Genomic DNA, 17,086 nt, shown 5'->3' with positions numbered 1-17,086 from the left:
GCCTCCTTGGCTGGGGCAACTCAGAGAGTCTCAGTCACAAACACACCAGGCCATCTGTCCACCCTCTTACCTCACACTAACATGCAACACAGGCTTATAACATGGACCGGCTTCCCTGTAGCTCTTACTCCCCAGCGCAGGCCCACCCTCTACACTCCTCTTGAGCACCCTCTTCAGCTGCCCCTGCTTCTTTTCTCTCCTTATATTATCCCCCAATTACCTTGTTAGCCCAGTGACTGTCACCCAGCTGCTCACAATCCCCTACCCGGGGCTGGGCCTGCAGCTTTCTCCAGGCAGCGGCTATGTCAGCGGTCAGGCTGCTGCTGATGGCGCTGTCACAGACAGTCTTAAAATAATGCATGAGAGGAGCAACACGCGTGTTCCACCTCTGTGCTGGAATTGCCCCCAACAGAGCAGACAAAAAGTGGAAGGGCTTTGCCTCCCTTTCATTCAAGCCTACCAGGCCATTCGTCACATCTTCCATCCATATGCTGGGACTACACAAGGACTGGGAGTCACCTTGGGCGGAGGTCCGGAACTCACTCACAGCAGGCGATGGTCGATATCTTCCTATTAATTCAGACCCAATACAAAATGTGGCACTTAGGGGAGATGGTGTGTGAAGCTTGGAAGGTAAATGGGACTACAATTACATTTCATTCATCTATACAGATAGGTGGCACTTTTAATGTAGGTCACACTCTTCCTGTATGAAGTCATCCAAGTATAGTTAACACCTCAAGTTCTGAACTACTCTGTGATTTCACTGCCACTCCTCATGGGCCTGGGAATTTACTCCCTTCCTCTCTTCACACAGATGCTTTCTGACATGGGAATGTTGAAGGGAAGGAATGAACCTTGGTCTATGCTCTGCCTGCCCATTGCATGCCTCACCCTGCCTAATCATTTTCTGAGATTCATCTCTGCAAAGGAAGAGGGCCTGAGATTTGCTTATCTGTTTAATCTAAAAAATCAGCTCCAGCAATTCTGAACTTTGACACAATTCTCCCCAGAACGCACAATCCAGAGAAATGTTACAAACTGCAAAAACTGACAGCGTTACAAATTAGACTTTAATTTGATTCAGTTTTGGTCCCAGGTACTGTATTCTTGTCTAGAGAGGAAAGTTTAAGCTAAGGTGTAAATTTAAACTGATACAGGCATAACCCCTCAGGTGTACACTCTTATTCCAGTATGTGTGTGCCTTTTTCCAGTTTAGTTTATGTATTATGGGAAATGGTCTAATCTAAACTGTTAAAAGACATTCTTATGCTGGAATAAAAGAGTGTCCTCATGGAAATTTATACATTGGTTACTATATTGCTTTCACCATATTGATATAACTGGTCAAACTTTCCTAAGTAGACAAGTCCTTACTAAGAGAATCTAGTAAACTAAGACTTAATTATCTCCTGGTTTCTGTTTTGTTTTTTCCTGCAAAAGGAAACTAAGGCCATATTTTCACTACAAAGTTTGACCAGATTCAAAATTGCGACCAGAGCAATTGTCACTGCAGGGACAGGGGCATTATGGGATTGCTCCAGAAGGACTGTTGGAATCAGTAACGGTAATGTAGCCTCCACTCTGGCACTGTACTGGTGAATGAGTGGCAGTAGAGGACTTCTGTCCTTTAGGGAGGCAGTTTAGTTTGACTGACAGAAAAATCAGGATTTTGAGGTCTCGCTTTTGAGTGTGGCTGCATGTAAGGCTGTGCTGAAATAAGGAAACTTTTAACCTGTAAAATTTTGCAGCACAGAACAGGCCTAAGGAAAGTGTGGGCGAAGGGATAGAAGACTTTTGAACCCTGACAGACACTTTTTAGGGCATCTGATTCAGGAATGCCGTATCCAAATTTTGTAGGAAAACCCCAACCTACCAATTTCAAAATTGATTTTTTATTTATTTTTGAAGGGGAGCCAAAATGAGGTTTGTAATGGAAGCTCAACAGCAACCTTGACTGGGAAATAACTGCCAGAGTGCCATCTTTAAAGAGGCATGCAAAACAATGAAAGGAAGCCAGTCCGCACAGAAAGAGGTTACCCATATGATCGTATATTACCTGGCAAAGGAGTAAAGAACCTTTGTGATGCCATGAGCTTCAGTGGCTCTCCTTGGTTGGCTGACTTTGGTCCAATGGTTTGCAAATTTGATGCTGCAAGTACTTACATTGGAAGCTGCTTGGGGCAAGGAGCACCTTTCTGTTCTGTTTGTACAGCCCCTAGCACAATGGGGTACTGGTACATAACTAGGCCTCTTAGGTACTATGGTGATACAAATAATAATAATAAAGGAAGCCATAAAGTGAGTTAAAAATAGTTGGCCTGTCAGAAGGAAGCTTGCAAACCTCTGAATTCTAGAGCAATGAAATAGCAAGGGACTAAGCCTAGTTTATGTCAAATCTTGTTGCTTTATTACACTCTCCAAGTTTTGTTTTGTATGTGTAGTCAGTCTCAGGATCCTGTCTTTCCCAGCAGCCTTTACCTTAAGAGCCTTTACCTCAAAAGCTGACTCATCTTCCAAATAGATTGTTTAAAATACCACTCCCATCCACACCACTGCTTTTCCCCCTTAGCAAATCCCATTTGACATTCCTCTTTAAATTGTTTCTGTCTGCTATTAGCATATGAAATGATAGATAGATAGATAGACAGATAGGATGCCAGTGACAGGTCTGCATCAAAGGAAGTAAAAGGGTTAGTTGAAAAAAAAAAGAAAAGACATTAAACCACTGTTCTGTATTTTTCCAAATCTTTATTTTTTAAAAAATAACTTACAAATAGAGAGGACTCTTGGAAATAAGGTCATTCATTTTGTGCATAAGGATACTGCTTGGTGAAACACAGAAACAGGAGTTAACCTGACTCTTACTTTACTGTTAATTTTAATATGATGTGAAATTATATCACAGCACTGTACATACAACTTGTTTCCATACATATAGGTATAAACCACAACATAAAGCTGTTGTAAATAAAATGTGCCCGCCAAAGTAGACACACACACATATAATACATAATCTCCATACAGCTATTAATGTCATCCTTTGTCATTCATTTTGACTATAATTGGACTATCTAACATTCAGACTACAGCGCTCTGGATACAATTATCAGCAATACACTTCAAATACATGATAAAAATATATTTAAACTTTCAAAGAGATTTATATAAGGTACGCCAACAGCCAGAAAATAAAGTCTTGGGTTTTTAAATACAACACACTATATATATATATCTATATATATATAACACATATACAATGAAACCAAGAGAGGGTCTCCTTTACACATGGGAAAAAAGCCTATCCTGAAAACATGTGATATCCGTGGTACACAATGGCTTTGTTTACTACAAATTCTCCCCAATTTGCATAGAATTTGCACCCTGGTCTCAGTTCAGAAAGTCTGGATTAGCTAGCAGTAGACAAAACAAAACACGTTAAAATAAATGCATGATTTTGGTTTTTCTCCAAACTCTAAATTTAAATTATAGTTCTTTATTTCTCTTCCAAGCTGTGAATTCATGCCCCATCAGAGACAAGTATGAAAAGGTCCAAGAGGAGTCCCTGTGGAGTGGTGATCATTTGGCATTTTGCTCCAGAGCAGAGTACTCAGCTTCTGATACTCTGGAAGCATCAATAAGTTTGGTGAGGCCTGTTTTGGCTGAGTACTTGAAGATAAAGGCTTTCATGAGCTCGTATCTGTAATTTCGGTTGATGAAGCTGTAGAGAATGGGGTTGATGCAGCAATGGATGAGGGAGAAACACTGAGTGACGTGAAGAGCAGCATACAGAAAGTTCTCCATTTGACAACTGAAGGGTATAAAATGAAGGACTGAGAAGATGTCGAGCAGGACGACCACGTGGTAGGGCAGCCAGCAGACAAGAAACACAACAACGTAAGAGAAAATGATCTTCCCATTGCTCTTCCTTTCTTGGTCACTGGAGGCAGAGATGGTCCTTGCAAGGAGAAAATAAAAAAGAGCAATGATAGGAAAAGGAATGGCAAAGCCCAACACAACAGAGATGAGCTCCATGCCAACCAGCCACTCTTTGAAGCTCTCCTCTGGATAGAGAGGGCGGCAGTAAGTTTCATTGTTTGAAGAGACGGTCTTCAGGTAATAGGTGTCTGGGAGAGAGACACAGAAGGCAAGAAGCCACACAAAGATGCAGATGAAGCGTCGGATGATCTTCTTCTTGCAGTTACTGGAGTTGGTGAAGTAGGCAACTGAGAGGTAGCGGTCCACACTCATACATGCCAGGAAGAAGATGCTTCCATACAAGTTGATGGAAAATATGAGGTGAGTGATCTTGCATGTGATTTCTCCCATGTGCCATTGGTTATGCTGGACAAGGGAGACCACCCAGACTGGAAGGGTGATGACAACGCACAAGTCGGCGATGGCTAGATTGAAGATGTAGAGGTGGGTTTCATAACCGGTCGCTTTGGCCTGGAGATTGACCCAGACAACCACCGAGTTGGCCACCAGCCCTATCACAAAGATAAAGATATAGAAGATAGAGAGGGTGTACAGTAAGACACTTTTATTAAGTGTGCTCGGGCATGAGAGTGTGTCCACAATGATGCAGTCTCCATTGTTACACGTCCAGTTGCTATCAGAGAAATTTCCCACATCCAGAAGATCAAGGATGGAAGTCAAGTCAATTGCACTCATGGCCGGTCAATTCAGAATCCAAATAACCTAAAGCCAATATAAGAGTAAGAAGAAAATATCTTGGTTAGCAATGGTTAGAGTTCTCCACTACTGTCCTTGTATCAAAACACTTGTGCTATCACTCTGCAAACATTTTGTCCATTGGATGCTTTATTTAAATTGTGTCGTATCCTCATAAACTACTTTCAGTTAAAGAAAAAAGGAGAACAAACTGGGACTGAGGAACACACAACAAAACTCATCTGGTCTGCAAAAGAGAAACAACGTTGGCTTTTTGTGTGCTTTTTTATTAGTCTGTGTATGACATCATCAGGTTGGCTGCAGTCCCTGGGTGTGAAATCCACAAAGTACACCGTGGCCAAATAAATGTCACGCGACTGACTCGGTCTTCTGCAACATAAAAGATGATGCTATCACTTTTAGCAGGGAAATCTTTAAGCCATTTTATCTGCACTCCCTCAAGCACAGTAGAATTGCTCTGGCTGAGAGAGTACTGTAAAACAGTTACCACAGGTTCTGTTAAGCATCACATCAAGTACAGCTCCAGATGCATCTGTACAATGCGGAGAACAGGCCTTTGTAGGGGTGTTCTGAGGATAAATGCATTAAAGACTGTGAGATGCTGTGACGGGGGCCAGATAAATACCATAGACAGGAGCCATTGGGTTCGAGTTTTCCCAAGCGCTGAGCAATCGTAGCTTCTGCTGACCTCAGCTGGACTTCCAGCTGCTCAGCAATTCTCAGAACAGGCCACCAGAGTTTTGTAATAACCACTGTTATTGGTGCAAAGGACAGGGAGAGAGAAAGCTCATGCTGACCTCTTGATTTATTCTGACATGAAAGTCAGAGGGCACAAGACAGAGGTTTCCCTGCACTTTGCTGTTATGGCATCTCAGGAGAGGCCGGCCTCTGCTGGAATAAATCAATCATTCTGAGCCCATCTGCCTTGGAAATTTTGCTGAGGATTTCTCAGCCACATCTGCCAAAACTATCCACCTGCGTGTTGTGTGTTTGTGAGCCAGCTGCCAAAGATGGGCCAAATCCCTCTCTGGTGCTACGCTATCGATATCAGGGATTTACAAGAGCAATGCGTTTGGTCTGAGGAGACTAGAAGACTTAGTTAAGACAACACTGGCTTAAAGCCACATGCCCCAGTGAGTTCCATGTGGAAAAATCAGCATATAAAACTTCCTATAGAGAGGCTATCTCATCCTCAGCACGAGGCTGTGAATAACCTTAAATTTGCATAGGAAATAAAGTCCCCAATAAGATCTTAGCCAGAGGACATCTCGGGGAGAGGGCTATAAATAAAAAAGCAGTCTGTTTTCAGCGACCTGTCGTTCCAAGTCAAAATGTTAAAGTTGCAGTTGCCAGCAGGATTATGGGAGAATCTGTGCTTTCGTTTTTTAAAAACATTTCAAGGCCTCATGGTTGTGGAGAAAAGTTTGAAAATGTGACCCCTGTATGCCCTAGTCCCTCAAAACCCAGAAAGCAAACAGCACCCTGACTTTAAAAAAAAAATCTCATGATTGTTAAGCCAAACATGTGATTTGAAGGGCGGTCTGACTCATGATTTTTGAAGAGTGGGGATTGGCAATACTGCCCCAATTCAAAAGGATTTACCTTTGGGTCACGTTTACCCCTTTTGTAAAACTAGCCCCCCTCCCCTCACACACACACTGCTTTGGATGCCTAAAAAGCAGACTGGAAGGCATCACCTGATCTAGGGATATATATTAATAGTTGAATGAACGGTTGACTTCACAAACTAAGACACTGATCCAAGTTAACTCTCATCAAGTGAGGTATCTGTTCTTATCAGTTTAATATCTGAAGACATCATCCTCATACCATTAGGAAGCCTCTAAGGTTACTTGTAAGCAAATGTAATCTAAGACAACCCAAGGCAATGCATGGTGTTAGGTCATCAGGGTCACAGAAAACATACAGGGTAACTATCCCCTGTTGAAATGTAAGCAAAAACGGGAGTGTAATATCCCTTGAAAGCAGAGAGCTTAAACTGATCTGAGGACTCTATGGCCACCTGCCACCTCTGAGCCTAGACTAGCAAGGCTGGCTGGTCTGGTGAGCCAGCTAAGCCAAAAACAATGCAATCTTGCCCACTCATTAAATAATGACCCTCGTGATCTTACTGCATGCAAATTAGGGCTGTCCTGTACATCGGGCGAATCTTAGCAGGCCACTAGCCCTTTGCCCTGTGTGTGTGAGTACCTCCATGTGTGCATTTATATAAACCCACAGCCCCACTCAGTGATAAAAGAGCTCCATCTAGAAAGCTGATATGGTCCATTGTGCTCAAATCCCCAACTGGGGAGGAGCTGCTGGAACTGAAATCCTGACAGCTATATTCAGAGATTACAGCATGCAAAGGGCCAGTCTGTCTGTCGTCTGGGATTGGCTGTGTATCGAGAGCTCAGATTCCCATCCCGATTAGTTTCGGGGGTGGAGAGTGGGAAAAAAGCCCTCAGTGAGGCTGACTAAAGCCATTTGACCCTTTCCGGGTTCAGCTTGCTTTTTACACACCACGGTGGGTTAGCATGGAAGGCTGCGAACTGATGTCACCTTACATTTAAAGGAACAATCCGTTTTAAATTAGAGAGCTCAAAGTACAGGAGAAGAGAGTAGCTACCCGACCCATCAATATACACTGGACCCCTAACAAAGAGTTGTTCTGAGATTTCTTCAAGCTATCTCTGGTCTGCAATTCTGCAATCATTCCCACTATCTGTGTCTCAGCCGACCAATTCCAGACAGCTTTACACTCCCCTCCCCTTCCTTCCTCTCACTCGCTTTCTTTGGGCTGATGAGAACTATCTGCTATGAAAAAGCATTTAGGCAAGGTACTTTTCGCTGTCCTGCTTGATAGAGCTGTCTATCCTGAGAGTGAGTTACCCAAAACCCTCAGCCATTACTGTATGGGTGTAATATCATTGTGTTAATCCTTCTTGTGTCTTCCCAGGGTCTTTTCTGGTTTGGTGTTTAGGGCCCGATCCTGGGAACACTTACAGAGTCTGACGCCAGCACTATACTCAGTGGTAGGTGTTTGCAGGATCAAACCCTTCACCTGTGAAGGCTCAGTGCAGGCACCCTCTCCATTGTGTCTCTAGAGAAGTGCCAATCATGCTGTCAGCACTTACCAAACAGCCAAGCTGTTCCCAGCCACACCACTGGAGATCCATTAACTTCCACGGAGCTACTCTGGATTTACACCAGTGTACAACTGAAAGCAGAACTAGCCTCAGAGTTAACAGGGGCAGGAAGATATTGTTGCAATCACCACCTCTTCAAACCCAGGGAGAGGGAATTTCTCCGTCTGCCAAATGTTTGCATTGCACCATCAATACGCCTGGCCTTTAAAGTCCCTCTCAGACAAGCGTGGACAGTGGCTATGCATAATACTTTTGAGAGAGATGTTGGAGCACATATAAGCAGCTTAGATACAGTTATGCTGCTCACTTTGCCTACCCTGCTAGCCTGCGTTCTCTTTCCGTTTGTGTTAAACCCAAGCAGCTCCTGCATTCTCCCGATGGATGCCTGAAACAGTCGCACAAAAAGCTACTGTTCAGAGTGTAAAGGCATCTCAAATCCAGAACGTCGATGGGCCCCCATTGGGAGATATTTATAGAGCCTCTGAGGATTGCTGCTAATGGGGCCTTCTCTCTGTATGGTGTGAATTACTTCATAGAACAACACCATACATCTTTAGGTCTGATCAGTCTGGCAGGGGAGGGGGTTGCTTTTCATTCCACAGAATTCTTTTAGGAGCACGGGGGGATGACTCTCCCACACACCCAGGTTGGGGGGAATAGTTGGGGTTTGCAATATCATTTTACATTTTTGCATCCAATACCTGCTGTATCTCTTACTCCAACATTTCACCCCAACAATGGGGAGAGAAGCGCTAACCCTGCTTTAGAAGCCTGGGGAATGATGTTCCCTGGAAATATTCCTAAGGTGAAGGATGAACTGCAAAAAAACCAAAAAAGATACGCTCCCTCTTACGGCCCGATCCTGCTCCCAGGGGAAGTTGTGCCCGGCAGGACTCCCACGGGAGGCGAATCGGGGCCCCTGCTGGTGAAAGGTTGCCAAGAGGCCCCAGCAGGGCGGTGCTTTCTCCGCAGCGCGACGCACCCTTCCTTCACCCCCACGTTGTGCTTTCAGAAAGGCACAGACACAAAGGCAACATCTGCGTCCGAGAACGGACAAAAAGCGACCACTGCCGCCCTCCGATGCACGTCCCAGGGCACGTCCCCAAACGCCTCCATAAACCCTTGAACGAGGCACTCTCCCATTCTGACCCCTCATTACTCTGCTTCTCCCAGCGGGCTGGGATAACTTCACAGCTCCCCCCAGGAGTTACCCCCAGGCCCCTGCCCTGCAGCCTGTCCCACAAACTTCCCCAGCCTCTCTCAAAGGGGGCGTTTGTGGCCAGGGCATCTGCGCTCCGGTTCCTTGGTTTCCTCGCCTCTGCGGGGCGGTCGGGTAAGAGTGAAAGACACAAAGATCCAGTTCGATGAGCCCGGAGCTCATCAAGAACCAGGAGATTTGCAGCTTCCTGAGCTGAGCTGCCTGGTCAGCAGCCTGGGACTGGAGGGGAGGTCAGAGGTTATCAGCAGGGAGTCACCGATACCACTAACTGCCCCGGCACAAACCCGCACCTTGCAGCTTTCAGTCTCCCCCGAGCCACTCCCGGGGAAAGAATCGCGGCTCCCACGCGTGGCAGGTTTTCCTAACAAGTCTCGGGAAAGCCGGAATAAAGTAGCCCACGCGGCTTTGCTCGCCCAAACGACCCAGGCACGTCAGTGGGTTAAGTCTGGAGGTCAGAGCCCAGAGGAGGGGAGTAGGCACTGGAGCAAGATGTGACTCTTTCCGATACAAGATCCAAACTGAATAATCGAGAAGTCAAAACAAAGCCACTTGACCCCCGGGCACTGGGTTTGCCTTCCCCAGCCCCGCTGAGAGAAGGCTGCCCGCCTTTGCAGTTCAACACTCATTTCCAAGGCAGCTCTCCGATGCCCCCCACCTTTCCCAGCCTTGGTGCATTTCCCCCCTAGAGCAGACACGTGTTCTGCCCCAGGAGTCCCCCGCTGTCCCTTTCTCTCGCCCTGCCCTGCAGTGCAGAGCAGAGATCATTGCCTTACCTACCGGCTGGGCTTTCCCCCTCCTCCTGCCTTCAGACCCTGGCTGCAGAGCAGTTTTCAAGAGACTGAGTGCTCTTTCCAGCTGCCTCGCTGTTATATACACCGCAGAAAAGCGCCTCTAGATGGCAGCTTTGTAAATAGGTTTCTGCCCAAAATCCTTGGGGCGGGGAGGTGGAAAGTTGAGGCTGGATTGTTGTTTCCTGCCTGGGCAGTTCTGCACAATCACCTCCCTGGGAAAGCCGAGTACAGCTGAGGCAGGGTCCCTCTGAGTGGGATCTGTCACCTACATCCAGCTAAAAGCCCCAAAGCCAACATTAGCCTGTCTCCTTCAATTATCAAATGTTTGTCTTGTCTTGGGTGTCTATAGATCTTTGATCCGTTTAACAAACATGCACACACGAAAAGGTGTATTTCCTAACTCTGCTGAAGACTTTGATCTTAAGGCCAATTTCTTGAAATCTTCAAAGCCCACTGTGTTGTGTGGCTTTTCTGTATATATATATTTTTAATTTGTTTGTCTGATCACCACTTTTGTAGAGTACAAATCACATTTACAGTTTCAGTACAGCCCAAAACACACTTCAGGAAGGGCCCTTAAAAATCTGAAAGACATTTGTATTTTCATCTGTGAAGAAGCCCAAATTCGAATGTCTAATTCTAATTTCAAGTGCTAATGTTCTTTCCCTGGCTGATCTAAGATAAATATTTATGTTATTGTTGGATATTTGTTTTTCCTGTTCAGAAAATGTTTGGGGTTGTTTTTTTTTTTGACATTTTATTCCAAGATACTTCAGCTTAAAAAAAAATCACCTTTCCATCCACAGGAAGCAACAAATTTGGGGACTGGAACCATAATTTCAAGTGCAAAATATTCCAACAAGTGATATTTTTGTGCTTTAATTTTTGGTGCCCAATTAGAGACACCTCATTTTCAGAGAGTATTTAGCGCCCTTCCTCTGAAATTCAGGTCCCTTTACAGTTTCCCAAACTGGGCAACTAAAATCATTAGTCACTTAAAAATTTAGACCAGAGAATCTATAATTTAGCTTTTTAAAAAATCAAGCCATGGCAGCTCTTCAGACAAGATGATTGAGATTTTTTTTTAACATGAAGATAAAAATAAAATTCAAAGCAGTCTTTACTGAGATAACAATTTGTAGGGTTGTTCTGAAATAAACTGCCATCCAATTCTATTTTGGCTCCTAAAAAAAAAGCACCCTGCCCCCCCAAAAAAGTTATTTTTATACATCCACTAAAATTGACAGCAGAGATTGCAAGGTTCAGACATTATATGATTAGAAAGACTCCACCCAGAGGCGCTGGAACAATTTGTATAGTAGGGGTGCTGAGAGCCATTGAACCAAGCCGCAAATCCTGTATATAATGGAAACCATTTCAAGCCAGGGAATGCAGCAGCACCCCCAGCACCCCTAATTTCTGCACCTATGCTTCCAGCATAATAAAGCAGCAATGGAGAGGAAAAAAAGCTTTTACCAGGAAAAAAAAAGTTCCAAGTGTTCTCCTGACACCAGAAAATTGTGAACTGATTATACAATAGGAGGCAGTAGACTCACACCCGTTCTCTTGCTCCCAGGGCAAGAAAAAATAACACCTGACCAAAGTAAGATGACAAAATGTAAGACTTGCTAACTCATCTCATCACTCTCCCTGTCACTAAAATGGAAGCACATCATGAAAATGTCCCATTAGGCACCAAAGGCTGCATTTTGCAATGCCCAAGCAAAGCCATTTGTATGGATTCAGTTCTACAACTCAGATGAAAACACTGCAACACAGCTTGCTGTTTTCCCTTCCTAGGGGTAGATGCTAGGACTAGACAGTAATCTACCTGCCAACAAAGCAGTAATTCCCTTGAGTGAAACTATAAATTGTGCGATGTGAGTACACAACTGCTGCAGCTTGAAAATAGTGCTGAGAGCTAAAAGTGATCTGACTCAGGTATTCACGCAGTCCTATGTATTCCTAAAATAGGCATAGCAAAATTATGTATTTGCACTTCTTTTTTTTCCTAATGCGCCACACACACACAGCTGGGGAAAGGACAGTGACATTCCAAACCTCAGGGCCAAGTTCTCCTCTGTTACTCCAGCGGGTCTGTACCTGAGCCCTCGTCTAGTGTAGCTAAAAAGGTTAGCTAGCACATTTACACCCGTGCGTTTTTAAAAACACCAGCGTAGACAGATTTTAGCACCTTTAAACCCTGGGGATGACCACCACCAGCAAATATATTTTACGGTGTTTCACCCTGTCTACATTAGTGATTAAGAATATTAGCTAAAATCTGTTGGCCAATGTGTTCTTAAACCAGAATCTATATTGCTGCTCAAGAAAGAGCCTGAATGAAACCCTCCGCCTTTTAAGAGATTCTCTGGGGGCAGCAGTTACTTCTTCAGAACACACAGAGTGAGAAAGGGACTCTGTTACTTTATGTCATGCCAGAAGGAGCTTTTAAGAAGAATACCCTAAACAAAAGTCCATGGGAAAGGAAAGCTTATTTACTGTTGTATATACAGGGCCTCTGGCTAAAAACATCCCTATTAACCACCAGGACACCCTCGTTCTCCTTGAAAAGCATTTCTGCTTTAACTGGGCTTTTCATTGCCTCTTCCTCTGCCAGCAATCAGGACTCCATTGGGCCACATTCTACTCTCAGGAAGAAGTGGAGTTACTCCAAATTTATACCCACAGGAGAGCAAAATTTGCCCTGTTCCCCACACCCCCAATTCTGATTTGATTATCCCCTCCACCTCTGCATGTTTAGGGTGGCCACTGTGGGTGGAGATGGTGTGGGGCAGTGGAAAGAAACACTGGCCACATAGTATCATCATTAGGGTTGCCAACTTCCTAATTGCAGAAAACCGAACAACCTTGCCCCACCCCCTGCCCTGCGGCCCTGCCCCTGCTCACTCCATTCCCCCCTCCCTCCGTCATTCGCTCTCCCCCATCCTCGCTCACTCACTCATTTTCACTGGGCTGGGGCATGGAGTTGGGATGCCGGAGGGGTTGAGGGCTCTGGCTGAGGTTCAGGCTCTGGGGTGAGGCCAGGAATGAGCGGTTTGGAGTGCGGAAGGGGGGCTCTGGGCTGAGGCAGAGTGTTGGGGTGTGGGAGGAGATGAGGGCTCTGGGCCTGGGCTCTGGGGTGGGGCTGGGGATGAGGGACTTGAGGTGCAGGAGGGGGCCCTAGGCTGAGGGGTTTGGAGTGTGGGAGGGGGCTCAGGGCTGGGGTAGGAGTGCAGGAGGGGGTATGGGCTCTGGGCTGGGGGTTCAGGTGACATGGTGGGACCAGAAATGAGGGGTTCAGGGTGAGGGAGGGTGCTCAAGGCTGGGACAGGGGTTGGGGTGTGGGGGGCAGCATGCGGGCTCTGAGAGAGTTTGGGTGTGGGAGGAGATTCTGAACTGGGGCAGGAGGTTGGGGCACAGAAGGGGGTTTGGGGTGTGGGCTCCAGGAATCACTGACCTCAGGCGGCTCCCGGGAAGTGGTGACATTCCCTCCAGCTCCTAACTGGAAGGGCGGCCAGTTGGCTCTGCATGCTGCCCCCACCCACAGGTGCCACTCCAGCAGCTCCCATTGGCCGTGGTTCACGAACCTGGAGGGACATGTTGCCACTTCCCAGGAGCCGCACGGAGCCGGGCAGGGAGCCTGCCTGCCCCACTGCGCTGCCAGCTGGACTTTTAACAGCCGCCAGAATCCCTTTTCAACCAGATGTTCCGGTCAAAAACCGGACACCTGGCAACCCTAGTCATCATCCCCATTTTCCAGTCCTGAGGAAGCCACTCCGCAGGGCCCTGCATATCAGAAGGGGGGGATGCTGGGGAAATGGCAGAGCCCAGGGGCATTGGACTCCTCTATGGCAGGTTAGGGGGACAGTGACTGTCGAGCACTGTGTGGCCACATAGAGTTGGAGGAAGCCAGGCTGCATGAGGTTGTGAGGAGCCGGAGTGTAGTGTGGAGGCACCAGTTCTCTATGGTGATATCCTTGACCTGCAGGTGTCCCATTATTCCTACAAAGCTCCTCTGCACACGCAATACACCCACTGGGTGAGGGGGCAGCCCTACCTCTGCTCCACAGATGGGGCGCTTCAGTTTCCCTTTCCCTCCTCAGGTTGTTGCTGGAGAGGGCACGGTGGGGCCTGCTAATCTCCAAGGCTACTATGCAGGAAAGCATTTCAGCATCTGCTTAACTTTGAGCGCTTATTTATGTCTGTTGACTTCAGCATGTGATTAAGTGCTTTGGTGAATAGGGATGGGGTGAGCTACATGTGTAAAACTAAGCACATGCTTAAGTGCCTTGCCGAATGGGGGCCCAAAAGCCTGACCCAAAAAATGTCCTGGCAGGGGAGGAATCCATTGCCACTCAGCAAGGAGCACAGATCCTCCTTCCCTGGATTGCCAGGAACCAGACAGACACTGTTGGAATTGTTCTAGCCTTTAAAAAAAAAAACTGAATATATTGCCCAGTAATACCCAGCTCTGGACTGGCTGCCGCTCACGAGTCATTGGCAGCCTTCTCCAGACACTCTGGGCAGCCCGAGCTATGCCTAACTTTCCACTCTCCTCCCTTGAGCTATCATTTTCAGGGACCGTGTTCCTCATGCAAGGCGGGCGAACATATCCCTTATGAAAGCCAGATTGCGCTTGGCACTCACAGATGAAATGCTTGGGCGGAAAACTTTAAAACGATACAACATTAAATCACTCTCCATCACGGCAGGCAGAGTCACTGAGATGTCAGGGCCCAAACTCTGCTCAGCTTGGGGGCGGGACAGGGAAGAGGGAGAGGGGAGAGGCGCCATGCTGGCAACATGCCACAAGACTGGAGGCCACATCTAATTTGCATAAAAATTCCATCTGCCACCATTTAGAGACCAGTGGTTCTTGTATGCCATGCTGCCTCTTGATACGGGCCAGTGGTTGTATATCCGCAGGCTCCAGCTACACATGGAAGATGCAGGCAGCTGAAGGTTGCCTTCTAGATAACATATGGGGCCCGCAAAGTGACGGCAGCCCCCATCCCACCCCCACCTTCCCTGCTCCTTCCTCTCAGCTTGTGAGATCCATATGACCTCAGTTAACAAAACACTAATCTCCAGGCCATTATTTTAATGTGGAGAGTGCCTAGCCCATTGTGAGCATGACCACTAACTGCTAGTGAATGGTAATAGCCGATAATCCTGTTTGGTTTCACACAGCTCAGGCGCTGACTCTTGATGGGCCTTTTACAGGGGCTCTTGTACCCCACCATTCTCAAACCCTCATCATCACCATTATGGAAACTCCGATCTGAGTTCAGGGCTCCATTGTGCTAGGCTCCGTACATAAAACGTACTAAGGGACAGTCCCTGGCCCAAAGATCTAACAATATAAAGAAATTGGGCAAAGGGAGCATTACCCCTATTTTAGGGCCACTCAACCAAGGTCACACACAGAGACCACAGCAGAGGTGTGAATTGAACTCAGGTATTTTGAGTGCTAGTCCAATGTTTACACTGCATGGCCTCTTGACGGTACAAGCCACTAATGTTTACACTAAGGAGCAAATCAGAAAGCTCTGCCCCCTTCTCACCCACCTTCTGATTGTATTAGAAACAAGAACTGCTTTCTCTTTAAGCTTCCCTTTTTAATGGGCCAGTACATGGGCACTCTATCCCAGCCCTGCTTAATCAACTACAAAAATGTAACTTGGCAGCCACAAGTGCTGGAAAGATTTTTGGTGTGATAAAAAGTAAATAACTGGAGGGGAGGGGTTGTTTCAAGAGCACAAAAACATTTAAAAGAGACCCTGAAATATTTGTAATTTGTACTGCGCGAGACTTGGCCTCAAGCAGTAGCAAGACTGAGCAGCGTTACACATTTGTGAGAGTGGGTCTCGGAGAGAGACATCGTCATATATCCCGTGTCATAACACAATAAATTAGCCAGCCCTGTTACTGTCATCCACAGCCAGCAACACACCCAGGCCTCTCTCAGACAACAAAACAAAACAACAGCCTTTGCAAGCGTGAAGACACAACGTCAAACTGTAAACTCTATGTACTCAAGTCAAGCTCAGATTGGGGCAGGTACGCAGAATTAGTATAACCTACTATGATCTTCATAATGAGAGTCAATACCAAAAAAATCAATATTAATTTCCTCCCTCTTACAAGCCAGCCAGATTTTTGTTCTCTCCCTGACATTGGCATTATAACGTAATTGTGATGATGGATGGAAGAACTATACGAATGACCAGACTAATTAAAAAAGAAAATTACCACTTACAGAGCCATTTCTGTGGAGTTCTTTGAAGACAGAAATTAAAAAGGAGCAAACTTTATCTGGGCTAAGAATGGCTGTAGTGCTTTTCAGTTTCACCTGACTCTCTACAACAGTTTCACCTGACTCTGTACAACTCATGCTAAGCCTATAGCTAAATCAGGTTAAGCAGCAGCCAATACAAGTCAGGAAATCCAAAGTTAGTGCTACTATTCTCTCTCGGACCATTCTGGATAAACAGAGGCACAAAAGCATGAAGCAAAGGCAGGGCGTCCGCAGGCAATGTTAATTTCCTGGCTTTTGTTCATTTCTATAGAGACTTTATGGAGTTGCTTGATGCCTCCTGGAAACTTTAGGCACATTCCTGTTCCATTCCAGGCTTTGTCCCCCAAATTCCCTACATCACCAGTGCAGCTTCTCAGATGGTGGCAATTCTAGCAAAGGCCATCAAGCAGCCTTTATGGTAGAGGTGGGCAAACTACGGCCCATGGGCCACATCCGGCCTGCAGGACCATCCTGCCAGGCCCCTGAGCTCTCGGCCAGAGAGGCTAGCCCCCGCCCCTCCCCTGCTGTCTCCCCTTCCCCGCAGCCTCAGCTCACTGCACTGCCAAAACTCTGGCCCGCCGCTCCTGCCAGGATGCACAGCAGTGTGGCTGGCTCCAGCATGGTAAGGGGACGGGGAGTGGGAGGCCCCGGGGGCAGTCAGGGGACAGAGAGCAGGGAGACAGTTGGATAGGTCTGGGGTTCTGGGGGGGTGCAGTCAGGGGACAGGGAGCAGGAGGTGGTTGGATAGGTGTGGGAGTCACAGGGGGCCTGTCTGGGCGGGGGTGTGGATAGGAGTCAGAGTAGTCAGGGTACAGGGAGAAGGGGGGGTTGGATAGGGGATAGGGTCCGGGGGGCAGTTGGGCCAGGGGCCCCTGGAGGGGGTGGTCAGGAGATAAGGACTAGGGGGGGTTGGATGGGTCGGGGATTCTGA

General features: G+C 46.7%; 1 protein-coding gene across 3 annotated transcripts; it reads right to left on the bottom strand.

The window, feature by feature from the left end:
* Positions 1-2,731: 2,731 nt before the first annotated feature.
* Positions 2,732-9,955, bottom strand: ACKR3 (atypical chemokine receptor 3). 3 transcript variants are annotated; one of them, XM_050916553.1, is made up of 2 exons: positions 9,841-9,955; positions 2,732-4,701 (listed from the first exon to the last, which is right to left on the bottom strand). In XM_050916553.1, the coding sequence occupies exon 2, from the start codon at positions 4,672-4,674 to the stop codon at positions 3,580-3,582; it is 1,095 nt and encodes a 364-aa protein (XP_050772510.1). In that variant the 5' UTR covers positions 4,675-4,701; positions 9,841-9,955; the 3' UTR covers positions 2,732-3,579. The 3 variants fall into 3 exon arrangements, with proteins under 3 accessions (XP_050772510.1, XP_050772509.1, XP_050772511.1); XM_050916552.1 differs by having other exon boundaries at positions 9,837-9,952; XM_050916554.1 differs by lacking the exon at positions 9,841-9,955 and adding an exon at positions 8,546-9,221.
* Between the last annotated feature and the right edge of the window lie 7,131 nt (positions 9,956-17,086).

This window comes from Gopherus flavomarginatus, chromosome 10, assembly GCF_025201925.1.
Source record: "Gopherus flavomarginatus isolate rGopFla2 chromosome 10, rGopFla2.mat.asm, whole genome shotgun sequence".
NCBI lineage: Eukaryota > Metazoa > Chordata > Testudines > Testudinidae > Gopherus > Gopherus flavomarginatus.
The sequence above is the reverse complement of the archived record's forward strand: the minus strand, read 5'-3'. Positions and strand labels throughout refer to the sequence as shown.